The 20,530-nt window shown below is 35.7% G+C and overlaps 1 protein-coding gene across 1 annotated transcript; it reads right to left on the reverse strand.

Moving 5' to 3' along the window:
• Positions 1-2,575: 2,575 nt before the first annotated feature.
• Positions 2,576-8,358, reverse strand: hykk.2 (hydroxylysine kinase, tandem duplicate 2). Its single transcript, XM_028444968.1, has 5 exons — positions 8,224-8,358; positions 5,987-6,295; positions 5,009-5,151; positions 4,716-4,896; positions 2,576-3,085 (listed from the first exon to the last, which is right to left on the reverse strand). Exons 2-5 carry the CDS (start codon positions 6,288-6,290, stop codon positions 2,634-2,636), a joined length of 1,080 nt encoding a protein of 359 aa, XP_028300769.1. The 5' UTR covers positions 6,291-6,295; positions 8,224-8,358; the 3' UTR covers positions 2,576-2,633.
• Positions 8,359-20,530: the final 12,172 nt, after the last annotated feature.

Raw genomic sequence — 20,530 nt, forward strand, 5'->3', positions numbered from 1 at the left:
CTTCTCCGCCTTTTTTTTTGCTGGCTCCGCCATGATATAAGTCAGAGAAAAGTGAATTTGTAGACAACTGTGTACAGAACTGGGCTGGTCATAATCTAGCATTAGTTTGTATTGGGCTGCCGTAAAGCAGTATGTCTTGTCACCGGGCCGGAGGCAGTAAAGTTGCAAGTGCGGTTTTCTGGCCAGAGACAGCAGGGGGGATGAAAGACCCCCCAATCACCCCATAAACACTTGTATTACCCTCACAGGGACTACGAGAAGGATTTATTAAGGTGAAAACGTTATTTAGTTCTGCTTCAAGGTCAGATAGTGAACATAGGTGTTGGCTATAAGTAGCAGTGTTCATTGTGTTGACTAAAAATGTTAATTTTGTCAACTAATTTTTACAATAGTGACAATAACTCAACTATGACAAATTAAAAAAAAAAATACATGCTAACAAAAACTATCTCTAAAAATATTAAGATTAAATTGACTAATAAAAATCAAACTGTGATTTTGTCACATGGGACGAAATCCAATCTCATGTAAACATGACACAAAAAACATTATGTAAAATGCAATAAATTGGGAGACAGGTATTTGATATTTCTTTTTTTTTAATGACTATAAAACTGACAAATAAAAATCCAACTCTTAGGCACGTCTCCAAATTTCAGACTGAAAACATGTTCAGTCCTTCGACTCAAAATAAATATTCATCTTCAGTCAGCATGCAATGTTATGTCTCTGAATTGAGCTTTTTTTGGGGGAACGTGAGAAGCAGGTTATTTTTGATGGAATAGATCATCATATTTTGATGACAAGAACATGAAGTTTAAAACTGCCAAGAGCATTACACTCTGAGGGTTTTGTGCTTCATTAAAGACTGCTCAATTTACTTCAGTTCATAGGTTTTACAATAAATTATGGTTTTAAAATCACTGCCCGTCACTTCAGGTGTCGGGATTTGGATCCTGTTTTTTTTACCCTGTCAAGCCCATTGTGTACCAAGTATTCTATCATTTTCAGACAAGATTTAGGTGCGGTTTCTGTTATTTTGCTTAGTTATTCACTGTATTTTTACAGTGTGAGTTATGGTCTTTGGTTTATTAACCTGTCAACGTGGTCTGAGTTTAAGTGAGTTTGGATTATGAAAACCTTAGAAGACCTTTGCTGAAATGTTAGCACACCTGAGAACTATGGGAAATTATTCCAAACTGGCAAACAGACAATAAGAGATCAAAAAGACCTTAAAGTCTTTACCTCTCAACAATAGCAACCCAGCCATGAGTGAAAAGCAGTGAATGAGTGGACTGATGTCTCCATCTAGTGTCTGAAGTGACAGGAAAGCAGTTTTATAATATTGATTAAAATTTGAATCGACTGGAGAATCTTAGAAGTCTGTTAAATCAAATGATGAAAAATACTCCCTGAAAATATGAGATGCCATACAAAAGTCTTTCATGGCTTAAATGGTGTCCGTAGTGTGTATATTTGTGCTGTTTTGTGGAGCAAAGGGAAGTAAACATGGCATCTCAGCATTTTGAATCCACCCACAGTTTGTGTTTACCCTGTAACCTATAAATATTAAAGTACAGTTTCCTCCTATAGTTGAAAACATGCATGCAATGTATCTCAATCCAAACACAGGGATGTCAACTCGTTTCATTGTAGGAGCCACACCCACAAACCTGTTAAAAGCATAAAACTCCAAACGTAAGATCTAAGTAATAACCTTTTAATACAAAGTGCATATTTACTCTTCATAGTTCATGACATTTTACAGCTTCTTTGTCAAAAGAAAACTTTCCAGTATGTGGAAAATCGTAACATTGGCTGGACCGGATGCACTGCCCTACGGGTTCTGTTCTGTGGTACTTTTTAGCTTTAACCCACAAGTGTTTTCTGCAGAAGCAGTGGGCAGACAATTTGACAGCACTAACTTTGCAGAACAATATGCGTCATAATACTCCCTTCATGACCAGCCCAAGGTTAGAAAAAAAGCACACCACTGCACCACAATAACAAACCAATGCAATTGCGCCTAAAGCCATAAACAGACACTGATTTACTAGATAATTTGGACTTGTGTGCTTTCTATTACAACAGTAAGATTCATCGACTATGATTTATAACCTTGAGGGGAGTGGGTTTTTTTTTTTTTCCTACTGTTGAAGAGAGACATTTACTCAGAGTCATTATCCTGTCTCTCTCTGCTTTGGGCTTTCTGGAAATATTAAACTCTACTATCATTTATTGTAGACAACTTATCAAGAGGAAAGATAAAACTGAGATCAGTAGTTTTAATGCATTGTGTACAGATTTTGTTATCTTTTGTCTTTTATGCTGCTTAGCTTTTATCCTGTTATTCACTTGATTTTCCTTTTTTTGTGTTTTTAACATTCTCATGCACTGTTAATTGTTTTGGTTCCTCTGGTATTAAATGCTAACAAAAAGTTGCCTTGATTTGCCAATTAGAGTTGTGTTAAAGTTTCTTTGGTGCATGACGCCAAACCCCAAGCAGCTCCCAATAAACAGCCAACTGCCTGCTTTGGCAGCACTACTGTATCATGCAAATAAAGAAAACTATGAATTTATTAAACACATTTTATTAATTATATCTCATTTTTCTCCATCTCTACATAGAGCTCTCATTTCTTTTGATATTGCTCACTGAGCTGAGCAGCTCTTTCAAACCACACCTTCTCCACGTGTTCCTTCCCAAGCTTCCACAGATTACTGAGAATGTGGACGCCTTTTTTTGACGATATCATCAAATACTCTGCGTTTTCCGGTTGCAACTTCACCGAGTGTCGAGCCAACACCAGAGACTGGCAGAAGCGAGACAACACCAGCATGTAGAGGCAATCTTTCTCAGCCTCGTTGAGCGGAAAGACACTCTCCCAGCCAGCTAGGACTGGCCCACCCACCTCAATGGGCTCAGGGTGCTCCGTCATCATATACATGATGGTAATGGCGAGCTCATGGATGAAGAAGCCGCTGTGCATGTCACCAAAGTCAAGGATGCCAGAGATGGTATGGCCGTTATTGTTGTCAGGTTGAACGAGTACATTGAGGTCATTGAAGTCGCCATGGTTGATGCCTGAGGAAAAAAGGTAAACAGTCCTGATTAATGAAAACAAGAATAATTGAGTGAGCCATTACAACACACAAACAATGTGTTACAGCTTCTGAAACTTATGTAAATATTTCATTTGTGTTTAATTAAATACTGTCTAACAAATCATTACATAACAAAACCACCTGCACAGAAGGTGTGTAGAATGCATAATAGCTCCACTTCAGGCAATGGTCTGTTGAGACATTGTGAATGTATTTTACTAGCTAAAGGCTTGTAGTAAAGACTGAGTGGCTAATGAATGTTTAAATGGAGGTTGAGATAATTGATTGAACAACCTTTTGAAAAAAATGGACTTTTCCTGTAATATTTGCTTTTTGAAATGAGATTTCACAAAAGAGAAAAGTTGGATTCAGAAGAATTTTACACATTTTATCTTACACGTTCAAAATTCCCCACTCTTACTAAAAGTCCATTAAAAATAGGTAGAAGAACTACAAATCAATTTAGAAAACATGTGCCATAGCAGTCACCATAGTGCATTGTATTAAGGAAAATCAGTTTATCCATAATGGTGGTTTTCTTCAAGATGCGGATTAAACTTGGTGGGGTGACAGAGGAACCAATTCTACATGTTTGAGTCAAATTTCATGAGCAATGGTCAATTATAAAAAGAGATGTGAATTTTTTAAATTTCGCAAATGATGAGAGACTGGGATATTTTTGCTTTTAAAAAACTGGTCGAGATTGCAAACCTGCTATCAGAAAACACTCCAGAAACAGAGAATAACCTTTGTAAAGCTAAACTAAAAATAATGTGCACATCATATAAAGATGCAACCATGAGAAGAGCTGAAATATCCTTAGTTGCTCAAACATTGTTCTCTGTAATTGTAACTGCAGAGAAACTAATAATTTAACAAAACAGATCCAATCTGGAAACATAGCATGCAGTATCTATACAGGGGACAGTCTTATGCTGCTGCGTTCACACCGAATGTGTCCCAACATGTTTATGCAATCAGATTACATACAAAGTCAATGGATAGACGTGTCCCAGATCTCAAATCTTTCCTGTGCAGCGGTGCGGTCCGATTTTTCGTCATTTTCGCAAGAGTTAAAAATATTGAACTCCTGCGACTGTTTCAAATGACGAAAGCCATTCAGAGTCTAATGTCAGTCCGTCAACACGGACACCGGTCTGCTCACCCATTCAACCATGGAGCAGAAGCTGTGTGTGACCACCTGGAGCTAGCTGTTTGACACCACCTTTATAACCAAGACCAGACCAGGAAGGATTTAGATTGGAGGAGAATCAGCGAGGAGGTGGTAGTAGCAGGTAAAAGTTCTCTCTGTAGTTTTCATCTTGTAAAGTCGGCACTGAGCTAGGATAGCATTAGCCGCTAATCACACCGGCTTTATTCACAGGTGGTTTATGTTTATGAGAGGAGAAAAAGGAGCGCAGCTCCTCGCTTCAGCAGGCAGTGCAACTCACCGAGTTGGATGTGTCGCTGGTGGGCTTCAAACGTACATATGAAGCAAATGGGGACATTTTTTTATCCTGCTGAACGTTTCGTGCGGCAGATGCGTCCGGGACCGCAGAAGACGCATTCAGTGTTAACGCAGCATTAAAGTACAGTAAAGTATATCTTACATTTGCGAAAATTGGAGCGTTTGGGTTCCACAGTCCACTTGTATTGCTGAATGACAGACTTGACCACCTCCTGAAGAGGATCTCCATTTAATACAGGTAGATATCCTTCCAGTAGGCAAACGTTAGACAAACTCCAAATAAAGTTTCCCCTCTCCAGAATGCTGAGCTGAGGATGTTTCATCTGGTAAAAAAGCAAAAACAGACCCAAGTAGAATAAATTCCAAACAATTTATAGCCTTTAATATGTTTGATTGCATGCAGTGTTAAGTTTAACGAAGGTGAATGACATGTACCTCTTGGAGGAGTTTGTCCATGGTGGCTGCAGTCTTCCCTGTTTCATACAAGAGCTGTGGTGTTAATGGAACCTTGGAGATGGTTGTCCCAGGTAAATAGGTCAAGAGTCGAACCAGGTACTTCTGACAACCATAACCAAAATCTGCCAAAAAAAAAAAAGCCACTCATAATGACCACATGAATCCTAAAGAAGCATATCAACATAACATGTCTTTGTTTTTGAAGTAGAGACAGAGGAAGATGACTTTACTATGAAATACATTGAGATTGTGAGCAATAAATGCAACATATCTCTTTAGTAAGATTAACACTAAATCCAGTGGTAATTTTTATTCAGTTTTACTCAGTCTTTTGCCAGACAAGCAAATTAGTTTTAGTCAAAATTTAGTCATCAGTCAAATAGGAAACGAGAAAATACTCCAATGAAGAGAAAAATATTCTGACGATGACTATTGTTTTTTTCATCCACGTGGATGATTATTAATGTAATTCCTTAATGTTTAAATACATTTTTCCTGCAAAAACATTGAAATCATCTTTGAAGCAGCTGCCAAACAGTAAAAGACTGAGAATTGGTAACTGGTAAATTCACTTGATCACTGAAGTATCCCTGGAGCCACATTCACACACCAATGACAACAGATGCAAAGCTAATCTACCATGGGTCGTAACTTAAGAGGGTTCAGTGTCTTGCCCAAGGACAATTCAAGACATGAATAGGAATAACCTTGGGAACAAACCTCCCATCTCTCCATCAGAAGACGACCCCTCTATCACCTGAGTCACTGTCGACCAATAAATCCTCGTAACATTTGGATTACTCTTAATGCATTAGATGTAAGCTAAAAAAAAGTGAATTCTAGGTTAAAAAAATGATGTAGAGTTTTATCTCTATTGATGCAGTTTATTTTACTTTTAAATTTTTTACAAAAATCTAGTTTAATCTCACAGGTAAATACAGAGACAAAATCTCCTACCCATTTCCTCCAGGCTCATGAGTTTTCCGCTGGTGGTTGGCCTTGCTGTTTGTGCAGGCAGTCCATTCTGTTGAAGATAGGCCATTGTATACGTCTGTACCTCGATCAGCGTGAGGTTCTCACTGTCCGCCGAGTTCATGATCTTCAAAACATACTCGCCATCGTCCACAGTCGCAACAAAGAAGTTTTGGTCGTCATAGCTTGGCAGAGAACGAACTTCTGACGGAGTCAAACTGAAGAGCCTCTTCACTATCTCAGTCACCTGAGATTGGCTGAATTTGGGTTTGATGTGTTTCGCTGCCATTTGAGCTGCAAAAAACATTTATTGCACGACAAAATCATTTCAAAATGTCTATCTGTATTTACAAAATAGCCACCATATGAGAGAATACCCCCCAAACCAGCTGTGTAAGTGGTTTCAAGATAAGGTAAACTGCTGAATCATCAGCAAGGTTTCTGCTGAGGCGCCAGGCAATGAAAAAAATAATACCTAAAACTTCTCTATCATTTTAAAGAGTGAGGAATCCCCTCACTTACATTAGCGGCAAGTGTATGGGGTGGGACAATGCACCGCGTTACAAATTTCAACTTCATTTAGCAGATGCTTTTATCCAAACAACACAAGCGGTTAGGGTTAAGGGACTTGCTCAACATCCCACAGTGACGGCCCAGGTTAGATTTGAACCAGTGACCCTCCTCTAAATAATTTTAAGCCCTTTTGCTTAACCCTTACGCCACCATTGCCCTTGTTTTGTTCTTGGTACAAAACACTATTGTGTTTACGATACGATAATTTAAAAAGGAAAATGGGAAAAGTGACAACAAATTAATGTAAAGTTTTTATTTACTGATTATTAATATCACACTCTCGCTCTGGTTCAGTTCTTCTGCATTAGGTCAAAGGTCAAGATATACTTGACATGGTTGACAATGTAGAAACTGATTCTGACAGAGATTTAGAGATTATTTTGTGCGTTGAAGCATTGATTCCTTGAAAGATATTTTGCATAAACGTAATATAGGTCCTCGAGGCAGAAAGACCGAGTTACGAGCTGAAAATTCAGTTTTTTTCTAAATTTTTTAATTGTTTCAGCTGATGGCGTTACTCCAGTTCACTTATCGACCTGTCCACCTTGTGCACTTCCTTCAAATTTGTAAATTGAATTAAAATATTAGCTTAATAAAAATAATCCTGGACCTGGATTAGTGAATGGTGTACCTCATAAATGTACCTTTTCAAAGTGAGAACTCATACTGTCCTTTTCACACTCGTAAATCTGCCTTGTCCCACCAATAATAATGATACATTTTATTTTATCTATCTATCCGGAAGTGTTGGCGACGGGCGGAATCTGCTTTGTTTCTGGCTGCCTTCTACTCTTACATATATTAATAAATGATTCATTACCCCTGTAGCACCGAAAGAATATCTGTAATATTACTTGAATATCTGTAAAAGTCACGTTTTTCTATTAGCTCTGTCTGCTAGCATAGCTTCTCTTCTTCACTGCAAGATATCTGCATGCCAACCGACCACTGGGTTACCAGCGACCTCTGCTGGTCCAAACAAATATGACGTAAATCAGTGCAATGACGTGTTTTTTTTTTTTTTTTTAAAGTCAAATTGTTAAGGCACAAAATACATTTTCAGTTGCACTTTTAAAAGAAAAAGAACTATTATGCAGTTTTGCATTGTTTATTATAAAACCAGAATTTAAATTAATAGGCTTCATTTTCATTTGTATTATTCCTTTATTTATTTAATTCAAGATTTATTTTTTAGTTAAATTGCATTGTTTTGAATAGTTTATTAAGGAATTCTTTTGACAATGAAAAATAAAAGGAAAATAATACAGTATTTTCTAGTTTTTTTCCCAAAAAAAAAATTGTCTACAGTCCCATTTTGTAAATGAAAAAATCGTGAGAGAATCATATCGTGAATCCAGTATCGTGAATCGAATCGTATCGGGAGTTGAGTGAATCGTTACATCTCTACTTCAAAGTTGTTAAAACAATTTCAAAAGTCAGGAAAAGCTCGGAGACTGGCCATGTTTCAATACAGCTGCTGAGCTGCTTCCATCGGTTTTTAAATGTGCAACATAATAATAACTCCATCCACACATTAAATTAGATTAATGATTAATTTAAAGATGAGAAGTTCAGGACAAGGCCAGCACGCAATGATTAAGCATGGCTCACTAAATAACACGTTAGTGTGTTTGTGTGTGGAAACTTACTTCAGTCTGTGCTGCCACAAAACAAGAAGACGTTATCCATAACCACGACTGTTCAAAGTTTGAACAAGTTCAAACCTGTTCAAAGTGCGGTGGACGATTCAAATTCAGCATCGTGACGGAACGTCTGCACCAGGAATGCACGACTATTTCCGGTTTGTTCTTTCAAAATAATACTTCTGCCCAATACCAAACCACCCCTTCTTACACACTTGCCCTACACACGTGTCATCATGATGGCCAAAGTGAATGTAAAAAGTGACAAATATATTTTCACATGTAGGAATAACATTTAATTATAGTCATATATTGTGGTGCTCATGTTTTCATGTTCATAATTCACCCAATAACTGAGGAGTTCCGGGGGGGGGGGGGGAACTTATTGTGCTGTAAAGGGTGTTTCCACGGGGAAGTATTTTGGTGCTACTCATGCTCTCTCCCCTGTGTGATAGAGAGGTGAATAAGAGCTTATTCAAATGGAAAATAAAGATTGGAGTTCTATGCTGAACACTCCACCTCCGACTCCTTTTCTTCGGCTCCACAATATATATATATATATATATATATATATATATATATATATAAACAACTAACATTGTGACTAGTAAGAATAGATTTGTGGATATAATTAATTTGAATTGCAACTAGTCAAATTTGCATTGACACAAATATAACATGTCAAAAATGAATTATAGATATATGTAATTAAATATGAATGGAAGTCAGTGGTGCATTTTGACTAGTTGTATAAATTACAGTTATCTACAGTTACGGCCGCCCCACCTCCGCCCCCCCCCCCCCCCCCTTTTTTTTTTTTTTTTACATATAATCAGCCGAGGGAATTACATAATTTTAATTAGTAACTACATTATTTTAGATATTTATAATTCAATTTTGACATGTTGTTGTAATTCCAAGTAGACATTTTAATGCTGATTATGCTTGGTACTTCATAAGTGATCAATCATATTGGGATTGAAACATTTGTTTCAATCATATTCATATATTAATTTCACTATATGTTGGTGTATTTTGTTTCAGTAATATATTACTGTTTATTTTCTTTTTATATACAGTGCATATGTGTGTATTATTATACATTTCGTCTGAATATAAATCATCTCCTTATAAAATACAAAAAAATAAATAAAAAATAAATCATCCGGTATTGATATTCAGCACAACACAATCCTACAGATTTGAGGAGTCAGATGCATTAGAAATTATTATAAATAATGGCCACTAGAGGGGGCTGCAGTAGTTTAAAAGACAAGTCTGACGTTGGAATTTGTAAGAAGCCTCAAGGTTGATTAAAAAACAATTATATCAACCAGGGGGATTCATCATTAATTTAGCTGATATATATATATATATATATATATATATATATATATATATATAATTGGAGGTATTTTTTGTGTTGCTATAATTATATGATTGACCTTTTGCAGTTAGTGTCACTCAAATAAATTGCATTTATTCTCCACGATGATGGAGATCTTCATGACTTTACTTTGCCGGCAGGGAAAATCCTGTTTCTGGTTTCATTTAAATAATTATAATAACTAAAGACAAAATGAACACTGAAATCCATAATATGTAATTGCATGTTAATCTTACCTAAGTTTCGTATTCCCTGTATGATTTTAAATTGTCTTTAAATTCATGGAATTATTTTATTAGATTATTAGATTACAGAAATCCTTCTTGTCTCAATATAACGTCCTCATGCAGAACAATTGCAATGTTTGTAAAGGGTCTAAAATAAACCTAATTAGAGCCCATGGGTTAAAATGGAGCAAAAATTAGTGTCTTATATTTCAAAAATAATTGTGTTATCATTGTTATGTCTATGACAAAAGGCCTTGGATTTATGAAATCAGGTTAATTTTATTTCCAATGAAATTGAGATTCATTACATCATTTATATGGAGTTGTGAGCAGACGAAGCAGCTTTCAGTGGAATAAAATAGATCCTGACTATGGCAATAGGTGTGAGGTCTTGAAATTTGAGTAAACATTAATAGTTTGGCTCAACGAGTGACATTCATTCAAAGCATTGATTATGTTCTGTGGAGGAAGGATTTTCATAATAAATGTATAAAATGAGAAAAGGTGACTTGACCTGAGAGCTGCTGTTTAAATGCAGCACGAGGGGAGGAAAGGAAAACGAAGCAGAAATTAAAATGTAACAGAGGTTTGGTCTCCATCTGCTGTTATTTCCATGTTTATGAGATGTGCTGTGTGGCGCATCAACATTCATTGCGTTTGATGTTCATGATGGGATCAGATTTGACACCAACAACACACCTGGTGTCTTGCTTTGTGAAATGGATACAGTACACGCCATCAGCAGAGTGCGTACACATTTTTTCTTTATTGCAAAAATAGTAAATTAATTGTTGACTGCAGCCGCTGTAAAGAAAACATATCCTACTGTATTTACATTTGTATCTTCTTCACTATCGAGCCCAGAGTCGTGCTAAACTCTTGCACTGCTGGACCATGGGATCACATACTGTAGGTCCCTAACTAATTAAAAACAATGAAGATAAATACCACAATGATATATATTAAATGTTTCAATCAGTTTTCCACCATTTGGTGACAGTAATAGGTCGGTTTTTATAATAAATTTAGATTATTCTCTTGCCACATAATGACATGGAGATGAATATGAACATGGCTGTTCAAAATGTGCAAATGATGTTATCACTGAATGAATGTGAGGTTGATCCTCAGACATGAGGAGGAGAACTAGTTTAATGTTAATCTATTTTAAAATACTGATTCTGGATCAGTATATTCAGATCTTTGTCCGTAATGGACCGATCTTCATGAAATTTGACTCAATTATGTCAAGTTGGTTCCTCAGTTAACCCGGTGAGTTTCATCTGGATCGGATCTGAATTGTGCATTCCATCTCATTTTATTTTTTTATTTAAATGGGGGTGCCCATACCTATCGTTATTAACAGTGACGGCTGGCCAATATAGGCCCAACACTCACCACGTTTGTTTGAGTAAGACGTGCTACGAAACAAATGTATATCTGTATTTAGATATCAAAATAATTCTATGATATAGATAATGATTTTGAGTAAAGTTGTTTCATTCATCTGTGTCTGATTGGTAATTGGTGAAATAAATTCAATTATTCTGCTTTCCCTGCCTCCTTTTTGAAAAGACAGGATCAGACCCAGCATGGATAAAGACAGGTATGAGTGATTTAAAGCACTTTTCATAAAAGGCAAAGAAAAATGAACAAACTAAAAACAAACTAAATTTGATGATTTCAAATCTTGAATATGTCCATATTTTGGAAACTAGGTCTTAAATTATATTTTTTCAGGTCTTAAATTATGTATATTCATTTACCACTTCCTTTGTCACCCCGTTTTTATTTAATTACTTAAACTAAGTAAAAATAAAACATAAATAAGAAAATCTGAAAAACAAAATAAAAAACAAAACAAATTGAATTTCAAGAAGTATAATAACCTTGACACACACTCACTCACTCCATTGTAAATACTACGTTTGTTCTTGCTTGTTTATGGGTTCCGTGGCAATAGTGCGTTTGAAAGCAGTCCTATAACTGCAATTTTCCTTCTTATTTGTTCAAATTTACACAAACCCTATTTTTGATGTATGTCTATTTTGGAGTTATAGCCCCCCCTGGAGAAAAATGCACCAGCGACCACTGGTTATTAATGGCGTATATACATTTCTTACAAGCCTTTAGGATATGGTAAGCACTTTTCTTCTGTATAACATGTCAAATACAGGTGGACCATGCAAAAGATGTTGAAGTTTGTGTAGTTTGGTTGGATCGTGACATTATCTCTCCTTTCTATCTTCCCATTAACCCAAACCAGCCGAGTCAGTTTCTGCTATAGAGATTTAGACTGAGTTTTTCCTTTCATATCATTTCTTGTGCTTGCTCATCTGAAAATACCAATTTTTATTTAAATTATACCTTTGAAAATGTAGGGCCGTGAGATAACTGTGTTGGATTTGCTTCTGCATAGAAAAAAATATGTTGAATTTTATATATTGCAAATTCAGATCCAATTGGAAATGAAAATGTGAATGCGTATATACCAGCACAGCATCTGTTTCACTGATGGATTGTTTAGTCTGAGGCAATGATAAGAATAATTTGAGTGACATCTTTACATTTCACACAAAGAAAAACTGACGACTTTGTCCTGGAAGATAAAACTCATCTCTCCTTTTCCCACCCATTGTCTGCAGGTTATGGAGTCAAATTCAATTCAACTTTATTTATACAGTGCAAATTACAGCAAAAGTCATCTCAAAGCTCTATCAGTGGCATGCATGATCACATGCTGATCACTGATGATGTAAAAAAAATTTCCAGGGAATGTCACGATGATTCATTCCAGATTGATTTTCTTTCTAGAAGTGTCAGTGGTGCTCTGACAGTCATTGCCAGTTCAATGAACTGGTTTAGATAGATTGAACATTTCGACAGATAGAACATTATTATCTGTTTCTTTGAAACAGATAGAAATGTCAGGTGCAAAGAGGGAAATATGCTGGACGTCACTCACTCCCATTCACCACCAAAGCCCATTTACAATCTTACATTAATGTTAAATACTGTACATGTTTTTGGACTGTGAGGAGAATTTGGAGTACCTGAAGAAGAACCCATGCAAACGAGGGAGAACATGCAAACTCGAGAATGAGGCGAGTCACGTGTCAATCCTCAAATGAAGAACGTTTTTTTTTTTTTAATCGGTACTCATTATGTTGATTATTTGGAGATTGAATACCATGTTTAATGCTCTGATCAAAGGAAGATACCAACTGATTGACATTCAACTGTTTTTTCATAGTATTTCGAGCAAAAAGTTATAGTCAGACAAAGGGGGTTGGATTCAGTCAGCGGTAGGAGAAAGGGGGTACTTAAGCCAAAAAAAAGATTTAAATGTAATAGAATGGATCACTTGTTAGGCCTTACAAATAATGCTGCAGCCTCATTTCTTTCTAATAAATATAGTTTTCTGTAGCATGGTGTGTCATAACAAAGAGATGAGTCCTTATTGGAAATCGCAACAAAATCACAAAAAAATTAGGTACATTAGGTATTGCCATCTTTAGGAAACTTATTTGCAATTTATCTTGAATCCTCCCTTGATTATAAATGATAGTTTGGAGACTAGCGGTCCCATATCTAATTAAACTGTAGTGTTGGTGAAATACTTTTTGAAATTAACTTATTGGAAATGTGAACCAAGTCAGACATGTGGGGTATGTATTGTACAACTGTTGGGTAGTTGCAGAAGAAGACTCCTGAAATTCATATCAAAGTTAAGTTAGCTATTAGTACAACACAATAATCCTTGTGTTTCCTCCCATCAGGATCTGATTGCACACTGGGGCGTGAACAGGGGACATTTTAGTGAAAAAGATATGAGTACACCAACACTAGCTTTGATTTGATTCCATCTAAATGACTCAATGATGTGTCCTGTCCCTGAAAATATGTATTGCAGATTAAGATTAGATACAGAAGCTCTTTTGCCTTAATATGAATTGTTTACAGGAGCTAAAGAAAAAAAGTCATTTCAAGACATAGATTATTGCTGCAAGTAACACCAGAACAGCTTGGTAACGCTCACTGTGACTCATCAAAATCGGGCTGCGCTAACAGACATTTCAGCTTGTTAGTGAGGGAATGAGATGAATAGTTATGCAGACACACTGCTTAGCAGCGTAGCAAGAGCCTAAAGGTCATCCTATTCTTATTAACTAATGGTGTGAAGCTATAAGTAAGTGCGACTGAATCAATGTAGAGCTGTATACGTTTGTACCACATCATTGGAAAAAGACCTATTTACATCCAGGGAAAAAGGTTCTTGGAGTTCTTGGCGCACTAATGATGTTTTTTTTTTTTTTTTTTCTTTAAGGAAAAGCTATCATGCTGTTATAAACTAGTGTTATTACACCACCTGAAACAAGACCTTCCATAGTGTATGCATGTTTGTTTCTCAACCTCTTTCTATAACATTCTAAACACAAGAAAAATGTGATCCTTTTCAAAAAAAAAAAAAATTACTCATAATTATACGTCAAATCAAAGGTGCTCATAATAGTAATAATAATAATAATGAAAACTAAAATATGTGTTCTTTGCAGATGATACCAGTATGCTTTGCACTGATGTGGACTTGCAGCAGTTCTTGAGGATAGTCACTATGGAGATGTGCAAACAAAAAAACAAAAATGGGTTGATCTTAATAAATGATCATTAAACCTAAATAAAACAAATGTTATGTTATTTGGAAACCAGAGGAAAAATATAGATGTAAAAGTAGATATAGTCAATGTTAACATAGAAAGAGTGAACAAATCTTGGACCACAGGATCTGCTGGAAGTCACACATTAAAGCGAAGTTGGTGAGGAGTATTGCTGTAAAACAAGGCTCTTTTTTAATCAAAAAACATTGCACACTCTTTATTGTACACTTGTTTTACCATTTCAGTTATTGTCTAGAAGTTTGGAGAAATACATACATGACTAATAACATCCAATCGTTATTCATAATGCAAAAAAAGAGCCATCAGACTGATACATACCGCATGATATAGAGAACACACAAATGGAATATTCTTAAAAACACCAGATTTAAAACTCCCAGATCTCATCCAACTCCAAACTGTCCAAATGATTCATAAAACAAGTAAAGGTTCACTTCCAACAGGGTTGCAGAAAAGATTTTTAGAGAGAGATGGGGAATATAATTTAAGACAATAGCAGGGGTTAAATTATATAGCTGTATAAAGGATGAAATAAAACAAAGCACCAACATAAACCAGTTTAAACAGCTTTTTAAATCATATATCGTTAGTAAGTGTAAGAAAGAAGAGCAACAATTTTACCTAGGACAGCAATAACATATGATATGTATATAACGGTATAAAATATATTAATACTTAAACATATTAAAAGGTGTTTGTTAATCTAAATATAACCACTCTAAATATAATTGATGAAATTTGTGTCATAGATATAGTATAATACTAATATTATGTACATGTCATGTACATTCTTGAGAAAATAATTAAATAAGTTAAATATGTTTTTGTGTGTGAAATCATGTAAAGAACCTTGTTTTGTTTTGTTTTGTTTTATTATGATGGGGTTGGTGGTTATAAGCTTTGCTTTGACCTAAACAATTTCGGCTGAAAATTAAGACAATTGAGTGTTGTTTGTTGTCGAATGCCGAAATAAACTTCAAATTCAAATATTAATAACAATAATAATAATAAAAGAGAGTTTTTAATAGGTGTGAGTTTTCCAAATATTAGTAGCAGTGTATTACTTAATCTGTCAGATCTTCTTCTGCTGTGACTGTGATGCAAACTTCAATCACTACCCTTTTATTTAAGATGTTCTAGATTCAGGTCACACTAGGAGCTTTTCCATTTTTCTATGAGCTCAAGGTTTGTATTTTTCTTTTATATTTTTGTTTACAATACATTGTATTACGTCAGTGTGACATTTTCTTTGGCATTCAATCATCAATTTTGCCTATCGTATGTAAAGTTTCCTCTGTGAAGTCTATAGATCACAGGCAAATGGCAAAGGCATATGTCTATGTAGATATGTGACAATCTGATGTCCACAGCAGTAAATACTTTTTTCCTTTTAAAATAGAAGCCATATGCTCCTGGTTTCAGGTATAGCAGAGGCATATGCAAAGTGTGAATAATTCAACAAAACACAATATCACATGGCATTTTCTAGTTTTAATTATTCATTGTTCATCTACCCTGTACGAAACTGATGCATTTTTATAAGTGATCTCGCTGTAGTTTCGCTCGACCGCTCTCATCCTTTTCAGATCGGTGTTCATAAGTTGTATTTTCTGTGCCACTGTACTATCCTTGCTTTTTTTTTAAAAAAAAAAAAAAAGCATTGTGCAAGATGAGTAGTTTTGATTACAGAAGAAGACCTCTATGGTGAGCAAACAAAAGTCCACTTATAGCTGCTGCACAGCAATGGTCAGGGCCAGGCAATTTTAGGCAAGGCAAGACAGCGGCTTTCAAACAGCTTCAAATTCAGCGATTAAGACAAAAAAGAGATAATACAACTATTGCATGGAAAATAAATGAAGAAGAAGAAGAAGAAGAAGAAGAAGAAGAAGAAGAAGAAGAAGAAGAAGAAGAAGACTCTTCCAAGCAAAATAGAAATGGAAGTGTTAATTTTAATGTAATGAGACTTTTAATGAAACTTCTACTATCACATATGATCTTTAATGGAATTTGTAAGTACACTTCACTACAGGTACAGTTTAAAATGATAGCAGTGGCCATTTTTGTTGGTTTTTGCGCCCCTGGTGGCATTTCCACATACAAATTTGCAAATCAGAACACATGTGATAACAGTATATGTAGAAAATGTCACAAATATTCCTTCATTGAGAAGATTCTTAAAGAAGTACCATTTATTTTGGAATATTTTTATTTTAGTCTATTTTCATACATTAAAAAAACCTATAATGAATAGCAATTTTCCATTAATTTCATGTAATTTTAACAAAGAAATACCATATTGGGATATATATCATTGTTAGGATATGAATCTACATACAGTATATCGTGATATGACATTTTCTCCATATAGCACAGCACTATATAGTAGTATGATTTGCTTATATATAGAGGTAATCCTTTATCATTAGATTTGAGAAATGGCTTTCGAAGGCCAAATAGAGAGTGGCCAGTTTACTTACCTTCAGGATGACTGTCGATCGATAAGTTCATTAATCAATATTGTAAAGGTGAATACACAAAACACAATGACTGGTGTTTATCTCAGAGGAAGATGCTGCCCCTGGCTTCAAGTAGTTCCTCCTGATATGATTAATATCAATATTAACATGACCTCGGATGTGATGAGAAAACACATTTTTTAATACCTGGAGGTTCAACTATAATTCCCTCACGTCTTGGACTTGAAGGACACCACAATAATAACTAATTCATGTAATATGTTACCCCTGTGTCAGTCATTTCATGTTTTTCTCTTTAGCACTGGGAAATTTTGTATATTTAGAGGAAAAACAGTTACATTTGAAAAACCTTTGAATTATTTTTTTATTCTAGTTTATATGTAACTTATTGAAGCTGTGATGATAGTTGAGAGTTGGATTAGATGTGACATCAGTGATGTAACAGGCTGCCATTGTCTTGACTCTCAATGATTGTGTGTGAAGGATGTAGGGATGATTTGGCAAATGCAGGAAACTGGAACTGTATGTAGACCCTACCTACGCCCAACATGAACACAGAATATGATAAATTGATGAATCGACTATTCCAGGTAAATCCCGCTTTGACTGAGCCGGAATCTCAGGTTAAACCTGGAATTAATAAAATCCCAGTAGGGATGGGAATCGAATCCAGTTCCTAGGAATCGTTTGTTTGCTTGTCTATCAATTCCGCGTAACGGTTGCATATACGTAACGATGAACTCCTCCAGGTCTATATATAGTGTTTATGCTAGCGCCAAGTGAAGCTCCTTCTACCATATAGTTGTTTGCTGTCCACCGCGGAGAATCCACGTCCTCCACCCGCAGCTGTGCTGTCCTCTGTGCTCTGTTTGTAGTGTCTCTGTTGCTACACTAGTCACTTCCGGGTTCTGTACACTCGCGCAAAAGAGTTTTATTCCGAAAACAACAAACCTCCGCGTAAACACATACCTCGTCGCCCGGGACATAGATGATGTACACTCTTCTATTACATTCACTCTGAAGGACTTCTTTTTTTTTTTTTTTGGTGGGGGGCACTGCTCGGCCGTTGGGGGGTGGCATAGGGCTCCCTGGCCCTCACTCTTTCGGCTGGCCTGGCTGCGGCCCCCTTTTCCCAAACAAATGAAAGTGTTAAAAACATAGGTTTTAATTTTTATTTATTTATTTATTTATGTTAAAAATGATTATGGATAATGGAAATGATCAGAATGTGAACTGAAAATACAATATTCACTCTTGTTTCCACACCAGGCAGGAGATGACTAACCTTGCCTGCAAGATGAATTCATGGTGTTCACAAACACCAGAATCCATCTTGTTCTGCTCCCACCATAGTTTGAGAACCACTGACCTAAAGCACAGCTTTGCGCTGCATTTTGATCACAACACCTGATTTCTCAGAGTAGTGTTTTGCTCGCTGCCCTGTTTTTGGCGTGTCGCTAAAAATCAGACCTAGAGACGTCATGTTGGTGTTTAGTCCAGTTGGAGGACAGCACGGCGCACCATGGGCTATGATAAGGGATTAGAAAACAAAATTAGCTCCATGAAAGAAGGTGTAACAGACCAGCACGGTCCACGTATGGTTATTGCCCTGGATAGTGAATGAGGATGGTACTCCACCCCCTCTTCTCCAGGGAGAACACATCTTCTATCCAGACATTCAATAATTACACAACTCTGCCTCTGTGTGCCATGTGAGCTGTGCTGCGTTGCTCAAAATAGTTCCCTGTGTCTGTGTCAATGGACCTGGAAATCTGTTGTATGCAGGAATTAGAAAACATAACAGTGGCTTAAACTGAGATTTTTTTCCCTGTGTTTTTATTTTTATTATTATTATTATTTACAAGAGACAAGGACGTGGTATAACACTTTGTGCTGAAAACTTGTTGCATATGTATTATACACGTCTTTTTTCATTATTCAGCCCGTCTCTCTGTCTGCCCTTGTGATAGATTTGCATCATTTGTCTTTAGTCTGCCGGGTGCCCTTTAAAACTGAAAGGAGGTGTTTGTTTAGTTTAGTTTCCATCATTTTTAAATGTTATTTTTTCTGCCATCCGAACACAGTAATGCATCTATCCTACCGAATTTAGAGATAATGCCTTAACAAACCTTCACCTATAGTGACATGCGGACACAGGGCCCTCTGGCAAAAAGAATTTCTGATTGGCTCAGCATGATTTATTCATTGAAATGCAACCTTTCTGGGTCAGAGCCATTGATTAGCTTCTGTATATATATATATATATATATATATATATATTTTTTTTTTTTTTTTTTGGAGGGGGGAATAATGATTTGCTGGGCCCTAGTATTTGTCTTCATTATTTGAATCAGGACAAACTAAAAAAAAAAAAAATTGCAATAAGGAAAAGAAAAGAAAGCCTATCCTCACAACAAGCATCATGTTTTTTGGGGGGCGCAGGGAGTTATGGCACGACATGTGATTATTACTCTAATATGGTGTGTGGTATACTTAGGATTTGATTACCCTCTAAAAGCACTTGTTTGGTTAGGACCCAGGTTCACAACTTTAGCTTTAGTATATAAGAATGTATTGAACAACAGATTAGCTTTCTGCTAAAACTGGTGCATACATATGAGATGACTTGAACAAAAATAAAACTATGTTATGGTCCTCTGCAGGGTTGGGGTCATTTATAATTGTAAATGATAATTAATTATAATTTTGGCATAATTGTAATTGTAATTTAAAATATATGTTTCCGTCGTAATCATAATCAAACTGTTATTGAGTTCAGATAATTGACTTTGTAATTGTAATTGCCATGAAAATTGAATAAAAAATTGTCAATTATAATTTAATTCAAAACTGGGTTACAGTTCTACACATATGTAGTTAACAAATATTGGAATATGTTTCATATCTATCAAGCTTTCTCACATTTTACCTTTAAAAAAAGATTGAAATCTAGGGCGATAATGACACAAAATAGGCTCAGACGCCCACACCAAAAATATGAAAACCTATATTTTCATTGATTAGGAAGCCTAAAAAGGTAACCAATGGATAGCAACAAAAAAAATAGTGTATTTTAGTGTATTTTACAGATGATTTAGGACCCATCAACATAAGGTTAACTTTCATTTGGTTATTTATTTCACTCTCAGTAATTGTGATTAATTGTAATTAAACTTTATTAATTGAGAACTTCATTTTAATTGTCTTTCTGAGGATACAAAATAATTGTAATTTAACAGTGATTGGAAAAAAAATGCTGGTCACTGTAATCACAATTGAATAGTACTTGAACATGAGTAATTGAAAACATAATTGTAACTGAAAAATGTAATTGAACCCCAACCCTGGTCCTCTGTCTTAATGAAGTGCAGTTATTGTCATCTCGCTGTGACACGCGCCAACAATAGTTTATTACAGTATTAATGCACTAAGTTTCCAATCTTTTATTTAATTTATTCTGTTTCTATTAACACACACACACACACACACACACACACACACATAGAGGGAAAGAGAGAAAGAATGAGTATGGGGAGTGCAGGA

The sequence above is a fragment of the Gouania willdenowi genome, chromosome 4 (genome assembly GCF_900634775.1).
Source record: "Gouania willdenowi chromosome 4, fGouWil2.1, whole genome shotgun sequence".
Taxonomy (NCBI): Eukaryota; Metazoa; Chordata; class Actinopteri; order Blenniiformes; family Gobiesocidae; genus Gouania; species Gouania willdenowi.

What these genes read in the sequence shown, in the direction of transcription:
- hykk.2 (XM_028444968.1), bottom strand. Translation starts at nt 6,290, where the DNA reads ATGGCAGCGAAACACATCAAACCCAAATTCAGCCAATCTCAGGTGACT. An exon ending in CATGAGCCTGGAGGAAATGG is followed by an intron (nt 5,152 to 5,986) that starts GTAGGAGATTTT and finishes TTTTTTTGGCAG; the next exon opens with ATTTTGGTTATGGTTGTCAG. An exon ending in ACGCTCCAATTTTCGCAAAT is followed by an intron (nt 3,086 to 4,715) that starts GTAAGATATACT and finishes TTTTTTCCTCAG; the next exon opens with GCATCAACCATGGCGACTTC.